Source organism: Belonocnema kinseyi, chromosome 9 (assembly GCF_010883055.1).
Source record: "Belonocnema kinseyi isolate 2016_QV_RU_SX_M_011 chromosome 9, B_treatae_v1, whole genome shotgun sequence".
NCBI lineage: Eukaryota > Metazoa > Arthropoda > Insecta > Hymenoptera > Cynipidae > Belonocnema > Belonocnema kinseyi.
In genome coordinates, this window is record NC_046665.1 from 132417120 (window position 1) to 132425650 (window position 8531).

The window sequence follows — 8531 nt, forward strand, 5'->3', positions numbered from 1 at the left end:
CGTGCTTACCATCAGGTCTCCATTTGCAATTAATTATTATCAAACAATTAGCGTTTTTAACTTAATTATCCACATCGTAGGCATCGCTAGGGTATAATGCATATGTATACCAAATTTCAGAAAGTTTCGATAATATTTGTTTGAGTTGAGACGATTTATGTTTCAAAAAATAATTAAATTTGGCAACATTTTCTAATCACCTTTTCCCTTTTATTATCGAAAATATAAATCGGATTGAAAAACTCTAAAGGAAAAAAAGTTCCATCTTGTCATTCTCTACAAGAAAATATTTTCATAAATTTCATTTTTTGAATTTCGAATTTTTAATATAACAAGACGTTCGGACAATACTTTTTCGCGTTTTCGAGCGTTCGGACCCTTTTCGTTTCTGGCCACTCAATTAATGAAAGTAATTAATAATTCCTTGGAATTTTTTTAATGTTCCTACATATAATATTTCAAATTAAAATCTCTTGGAAATGCCTTTAAACGTTTTTAAAATACCCTAAAATCTTGAAAAATCCTTTCAAATGATTGAAATCTATAACAAAAATTTATCGGAATCTTTAAAAATATCCGGAAATATTTCAAAACAATTTAAGACATTTTGAAGAAATATGTCCTGAATTGAATAGTGATTAACCATAAGTTAATTTATTGGAAGAAAAGTGGCATAAAAGGGGGAAAAGGGGGACGGACTGTGATCCCTGGAATAACAGTAATCTAAATATGGTAAAAAAATTTTTGAAGCGAGTTTCCCACTTACCCGCAACATCACAAAATTCTTCAAATGATTCGCAAGGCAACAGTTCATCTCTGTACGTTGCCAAAACGCGTTCCGAAGCTTTGAGCAAAGCCTCATCATTGTGCCTAATATATTCAGCTAAAATTGACGGCCATTGATCATCTGATGAGACGTTGGCTTTCTGAAAAGGATAAATTAAGGAAATCAGATTAAACCGGAGTTTTTTAAATTTTCGTCTCCCGAGTTTCTCCCGCTAAATATTCGAGATTTCTCCCAGTTTGGAAAAAAATCAACACTATTTTCGAAACCACAGTTTTTTTTTCACATACAGTATCAATTTCGGAAGTCGATAAATAACAGCAAACATTTAATAAGAACGATAAGGAAATTTTTGTGTCTAATAAAAGAAAATACAGAGTTCACGTCTCTGAATTTTGTATTCAATAACATGAAAATATGCAAATTTAAAAATCCATTAACAAACCGATTATTTAATATAATGTTTTAAATATTTTTTAACAATACTTAATAATTTATCATTTTGAATTGCCAGCGTTTGAAATTAAACAAAATATATATGAACGATTTTTGATAATTTAATTAGAAAAAGGAGATGAATTGTATCATTTCCAAGTTAAAGCGTTGAAAATTAAGCAATTTTAATTTTGTTTGGAGAATCACGAAACTAGCGTGATTTTAGATTAAACTTTTGAAAATAGGACAACATTAAAACGTTAAAAATTAAATATTTTAAGACTTGAATGTTGGAAATTGCGTCGTTTAAAATTCAAAGAAATTGAAACAGTATTCTTTAGAATTACAAGAGTTCAAAATTAGATAATTGTAGAATAAAAACTTTTAAATTTGAAGAATATTGCTATGATATGATTTTTTTAAATTGTACAATTTTAAACTTTTCAGTGCAAAATTTTTTTATATTTACATGTAAAATTATTAAATCCAAGGGAGAGATATTCCAGGCTTTTAATACGAAATTTTGAAATATTTTATAGCGAAATAGTCTTTAAATTTTGAATATTTGTATTTGAAACTTCGATATTGAGAAATTTAAATTTGAAAACTCCAAAAATTAATTTAATAATTAATTTAAGAAAAAACTTTAGTTTCAAGGCCTCAAAGATTAAATTATTTTAGAATTTCACATTTAAAACTACAATTTTAAATTAAAATTATAAAAACTTTAAAGACCATAAATATATTATTAATAAGTATCATATCATGTAAAATCAAATCTCATTTAAAACGACTGAATACATTTTTTTTTTACTTTTGGAATCTTTTTACATATGCTATAAAATGTTTGAAATCCTTAAAATTTTGTTAATCTTTGTGAAATCTTTTGTATTCGTTTGAAATCATTTGAAATCATTCGAATATTTTTAATCTATTTAAAATCTATTGGAATCTGGTTGACTATAACTTTTTTTAAATCATTGAAATTTTCAGAAAATTTTCAAATCTTTGGAAATGTTCGAAATCTCTGGGAAAATTTGTCAAATTTCTGTAAAATCTTCCACAATTATCCTGGGAATCTTAAGCAAATGTTTTTAATTTTTTTGAAGCCATTCACAATACTTAAAAAGTTTCTAAATTTTTTGTTTGAAATCTGCAAAAATCTAAATTTTGTTTTTAATTGGACCGTGAGTATTTGCACCGAAATTTCAGTAAGAAAAGCAGAATTTCGTCGGTAAAAACACCTCGTTTACATTATTTAAAAATATTTCAATTATTTTTGAATCTTTTCGAGACCTGTAAATATTTCTTAAAATGCCTCCATTTTTTTCTACAAATAATAAGTTTTTAAATTGTAAAAATTCAAGGCAACAATTCGGTTTCAAATTGTTTACTTTTAAATATTTGGTTTCAATTTACTCGTCTTAAATGAAAAGTCAAACCTTTATAAATATTAAATAATTATCCTTTGTGTTAATTTTTTTTTTTTTTAATGAATAGGTTAACAATTGATTATTGTAGACTAAAACCATATTTCAAATTTAATGAAAGCCTTAAATTACAAATATATAATTATGAAGTTATTTTCAAGTAGAAAATAGTTTATGAGGTTTTAATTGGACGTTTTCGAAGTGAAACAGTGTAACGTTAAAATCTGAAAATTTTTAAATTTTAAGCTGATTCAGAATCGTTTAGTAAAATCAATTATTGTTTACTTTTTAATACTTAAAGTACAGATTCATTTAAAAAACATTGTATTCATTACATTTAGAGCTGATAGAATAAAGATGGTTTTCATAAAAAATGTTCAACTTCAAACGCTTTAACTTTCTACTTGTTTAAGTTTTCAAGGACTGCATTTTTTAAATTCTTTAAATGAAAAATGTACTGAACTTGGACAGCTTTTTCTTCTAAAGATTTGTAAAATTCCCGGTCAAAAAATAAATTCACTGTCATTTCAGGGTGGCTGTTTTAATAAAAGAAAAAATACTTTTCAACCGAACAATTTTTAATTAAATGCAGTTGAACTGCCACTGCCAAATTAAAAATTTAAAACCTTTATAAATTTTAGATTTTGAAGATTCAGATTCAGTTTAAAATATATAAATCCACATTATCATTTTCAATGCTCTAAATTTAAGAATTAATCAATGAATTAAAAAATATTCAAAATTATACATTTTAAGGAATTTTAAGTTCTAATTCCAGCTCAGAATTATATTGTTTGAAAAATTCAATTTTACATTGAGAATTGTTATTCTCCTAAATAATTTCCAGTTCCACCTCAGAATTGGTTAAAAATGGAAACTTTCTTCTTCAAATCCATTATTTTAATAATTTTTCAAAATTTTCCGTTTTAACAAAAAATTAAAACTTTTTGGAAAATTCCCTGTTTCAAGTAATGTTTTTTTAGTATCCCGTTTCAACTTAGACTTTGAATTAATTATATTAACATATTTCCTGTTTCTTTTCCAAAATTTCCATTACTAGATCGGAATTTGTTAAAATTAAAAAATTCCCGGTTCCAAGTCAGAATTATTATTATTATTCTGGATAAATTCCAGTTCCAACTATAAATTTGTAAAAGATAGAAAATTCATTGTTCAAATTAAAAGTTAAATTGTTTGTATTTTAAATAGTTTAAAAAGCCTTAAAATTCTTCGTAATTTTATTTCAAGATTTTGAAACATCTATATGTTGTATCAAATTTTTAAGAAATTTAAAAATATTATTAAAAAAGTTTCACAACTTCTAAATATCTTTAATAATTATTCGAATTTCAAATAATTTTTCAAAATAAAAAATCATTATTTATATTGTTTTTTTTTGTTTGTTTAGTTTCAAATATTTGATTTATAATTACTGAGTTTAAATGAACAGTTAGATATTTCTAAATATTAAGTAATTGTTCTTTTTCTTAATTGAAAAATTTCAAATTCCATGGTTTAAAATGGAATATTTTAGACTGAAATTTAATAAAAGATTTATATTATAAAATATATTATTTTTAAGTTATTTTAAAATTAAAAATAGTGTATAAAGTTTCGATAGGGCGTTTAAATTTTTTTAACTAATAAGACTTTCCAATTGAAACAGTTTAATTTTTAACGTTAAAATCTGGACATTATAAAATAGTAAACTGATTCCTCAACGTCTTTTCCAATCAATTATTATTTACTTTTTAAATCTAAAAGTACAATTCAATTTTAAAAATCATTCATCAGTTCATATCCACAGCCGATCAACTCAAAATGTTTATCATCCAAAATATTCGATTTTAAACGATTGAACAAACGGTTAAAATTAAATATGGACGGATTTTTTTCTTCAAAAAATTGGTAAAATTCCCGGTTTTTTAATTTCATTCCCAGTCATTTCCCGGTTTTTCCAGACCAGTGACCACCCTGAAGGATTTCCAGGAAGCCAGACAACCTGATTAAACGCTAACTCCGATATAATTGAACTCTCTTTAAGCCTTAAAGTGCATTGTGGGTGTTAGATACCCCAAACAATTTTCTAACTCTTACAAACCATACTTAATTCGAAAAAAATGAGTAAGTGTCACCATCTAGCTTTAGTTGGAGACACTAACTGTAATTAAAGTCGTTCAGCATACTGCGTCAAGTGTCAGTCAACTAGCAGCGGTTGCTGAAAGTAGAAGTAAAAAAGTCGTGGGGTAAGGAACACCCAATGTGCAGTTTGTGAGTGAAAAAGTAATTTTGAAGCTAATTTTTTTTTAAATTTGACTGATTTTTGTTTACTTTCTGATATAAGTATATCATATGAAGTGAGATAATTATTTTTTTCGATCATTTTATACTTTTTTTCTTTGTAGATGGCTTATAACTTACGGCAGCGCGTCATGCGAGAACAGTCTGTAGATGTCTTGAATGAAAAAATAATTGTTAAAATACAGTTATGTATGTCTCCTTTTTCAATTTCTTGTATTTTTATAATAATAAATCGATTTAAAAGCAAAACATTTGATTCATCATTTTATCATAAAATTGACTTTTCAACTGTGCAAAAAAAATATCTTTTTTGAAAGCACCCATGTTGCAATTTTTTTTAATGAAAGTACACTATTTCATAAGTATAGTTATAAATTTTCAGGTTAAAATTGCGTGAGTTATGAATTTTTAAGTAAAAACCATTTTTTCACTTTTTTTGCTGAAGCATTTTTTTAACAAACCTAAAATAAATAAATTGCTATAAAATCAACTCTACCTTATAAAAGATATCTTAAACTATATCGGATAATTTTATTATGACAAAATATTCAATAGGGGTTTAGCAATACATGATTAAATACGCTGGGGTGTTAAACACCCACGATGCACTTTACCGTCCTTTTACCATGTATGCACTTTGAGGGTTAAATTTAGATAAAATTCTTGATCTTAAGACAATAAAATGAGGAGGGGAAGCTTGGAAAGTTGTTTGTACGTACCTTGAAAAAGTTATTGTATATGCAGTCGACAAGACCGAAAAAGACGAGGGCACTCTTGTAAACGGAGTAATCTTTGACGGTCGAGTCGGATAGAGTTTTAGTAGAGGACGAGGGAGAAATGTATCTCTGTTGAGCGAGAATTAAAAGCCTCCTCAAATGGGTGACTCTGAATATATTCCATCGTGCGGGTGTCATTAAGAGGAGCGAGAGAGTGCACTGATAAAACGGACCGTCGGATTCATAAACACTCTCAAGCCACGACGGACTAGCTGACGATTGTAAGTAGGACATGTGCGCCTTCTCTTCTCTCGATGCCGATCTTGTTCTGCAATATGCAAAGTTTCAAATTGATATAAACATTTTACAAATAATATATTCAGGGTTTCTAGAAAATCACAATTTCGAAATTCCCTTACTGTTTCCTGATCCCTATAAATTATTCTTTCTGGTATAAAAAAGAAAAAAAACTTACACCTAGGAGATCAAAACAAAAAAGAAACGTTTAACCAAATAGTTGAATTTTTAACCAAAGAGATGAATTTCCAATCAAAAAGATTCATTTTCTACCAAAATGACAATTTTTCAATCAAATAGGTGAGTTTTCTACACAAAAATATCAATATTGAAATCAAAATAGTGTAATAGCTGATATTTCCGTCAAAAAATATTTTAAATTTCAAGAAACTACATAATTTAATTATAAAGCAAAACCGATTATTATTTTTAATTACGAAATGTAACTTTCAACAAAATGTTGAATTTTTAACCAAGAAAGATTTTACAGTCAAAAAAGACAACAAAATTTCATCTAAAATGTGCAATTTTCAAGCCAAAAAGACATATTTTATATAAATCAGCCGAATTTGCAATCTGTAAGTATAAAATTTCTATCAGAAAAATTGAATTGAATTAAATTAAAAACATGAATTTTTAACATTAAAAAATTAATTCTAATCAAAAACGTTAGTTTTCAACCAAGAAAATTATTGTTCTATTAAACAAGATGAATTTTCAATAAAATACATGCGTCTTTCACCAAATGGTTTAATTTTTAACAAAAAAAAAAGATGAATTACCAACAAAAAATAGATTAGTTAAATTTTCAGTAAAAAAAAGTTTATTTTAATTTAAAAAAAAGTTAAATCCTCAACAAAAGAAACTTATTTTCGACCTAAAAAAGATAAATTTATGAGCAAGAAAATTCAATTTCTAACCAAATAGTGGTAAGAAAGTACATACATTTTCAACTAAAAATAAAATAGTTATATTTTCAATTTAAAAAAATTATTTTTAACACGCAAAAAAATTTCAACAAAATAATTAAATTATCAACACAATAAATTAATTTCAACAATATTATTTTTCTAACAGGAAAGTTGAATTTTGAACAAAATACGTACAGTGTTCATTACATAGTTTAATTTTTAATGAATAATGTTAATTTTCAACAAACGAATAGTTAGATTTTCAATTGAAAAATTAATTTTCAATCCAAAAACGAATTTTTTAAAGAAAAAAATTAAATTTCAACAAAAAGAAAATACATTTAAATTTTAATTTTCAACCAAGAAAGATTTTTCATGGAATTACGAACAAAATTTCATCAAAAATGTTCAATTTTCAAGCCAAAAAGACGACTTTTACAAAAAAGATTAAAACTTTCAAATCGAAAATATGAATCTTCAACAAAAAGTTAAATCTTTAACCAAAGAAATTAGTTTTCAATCAAAAAGATAAATTTTCAACATAATAGTTGAATTATTCAACCAAAAAGAACTAACTTTTAACCAAATATTTGACTTTTAGACCAAAATAATGAATTTTAAAAATGAATATTTTTATTTAAAAAAGGCGAATTTAAAAAAAAATACAAAAAAAAGTCAACTGGAATATTTTTTAGATGAAATTTTAACTATTTTCTTGGAAATTTGTTATTGCTTGAAATAAAAATTTATCTTTTTTAAAGAAATTTCATCTTATTTGGACAAAAATGGAACTATTTCGTAGATAATTTAAAAATGTTGTAAAAAAGTCATCCTGTTTGGTCAAAAGATCCTCGTTTTGGATTGAAAATACAATTTTTTCGTAGAAAATTATTTCCTGTTTAGAAATCGATATTTTGATCGTTAAAAGTAAACAGAATTATTTTTTAACCGAAAATTCAACTATTTCTTTGAAAATTTGTCTTCAAAAATTTTTTTTCTATTTTAGTAGAAATTTAATTTTTTTTCATTGAAAATGCAACTTTTCGGTTAAAAATTTTTCTTTGCTTCAGTATAAAACTATTTTTTTTTTCTTTTAAGATTTGGTTGAATTACTTTTTTTAAGAAATAATTTGTATAAAGATTTATATTGTTAGTTGAAAATTCATCTTTTTGGTTGAAAGTTTAACTATTTTGTTGCAAATTAATCCTTTTTAATTGAAAATTCAGCTACTTGGGTAAAAGTTGAACTACATTGTTAAAAATTAAATTTTTTGATTGAAGGCTTATTTCTTCGGCTGAAATTTAACTGCTTGGTGAAAAAACCTGTTTTCGGTTTAAAATTATTTTTTTAACTGAAAATGTAACTTTTAGAGTTTTTTTAATTGATCTTTTTTACTTGAAAATTCTCCTTTCTTTGGTAAAAAATAACTTACTTGGTTTGAAATTTCATTCTTGTTCTGTAAAAAAATGCTATTACTATCTTGACTGAAAAATCTTTATTTGTTTAAAATTTGCCTTTTCGGTTTTAAAATTATTTTTTTTATAAATTTTATATTTTTTAAGGGCATGTGACACAGCTAAATACCTATATTACCGACCACAGTTTTTCAGTTCACTGAATGTTTTTTTGAACCTGAGAACTTTTTTTGTAAATAAA

At 25.1% G+C, this 8531-nt stretch overlaps 1 protein-coding gene across 1 annotated transcript in view; it reads right to left on the reverse strand.

The window, feature by feature from the left end:
- LOC117179425 (E3 ubiquitin-protein ligase UBR4) overlaps nucleotides 1–8531 on the reverse strand; it is a 94626-nt gene that overhangs the window by 10705 nt on the left and 75390 nt on the right. The window contains exons 15-16 of the mRNA XM_033371197.1: nucleotides 5670–5994; nucleotides 767–926 (exon numbers count right to left, since the gene is read on the reverse strand). Of these exons, the coding sequence (XP_033227088.1) occupies nucleotides 767–926; nucleotides 5670–5994 (485 nt within the window). The remainder of the gene's footprint in view (nucleotides 1–766; nucleotides 927–5669; nucleotides 5995–8531) is intronic.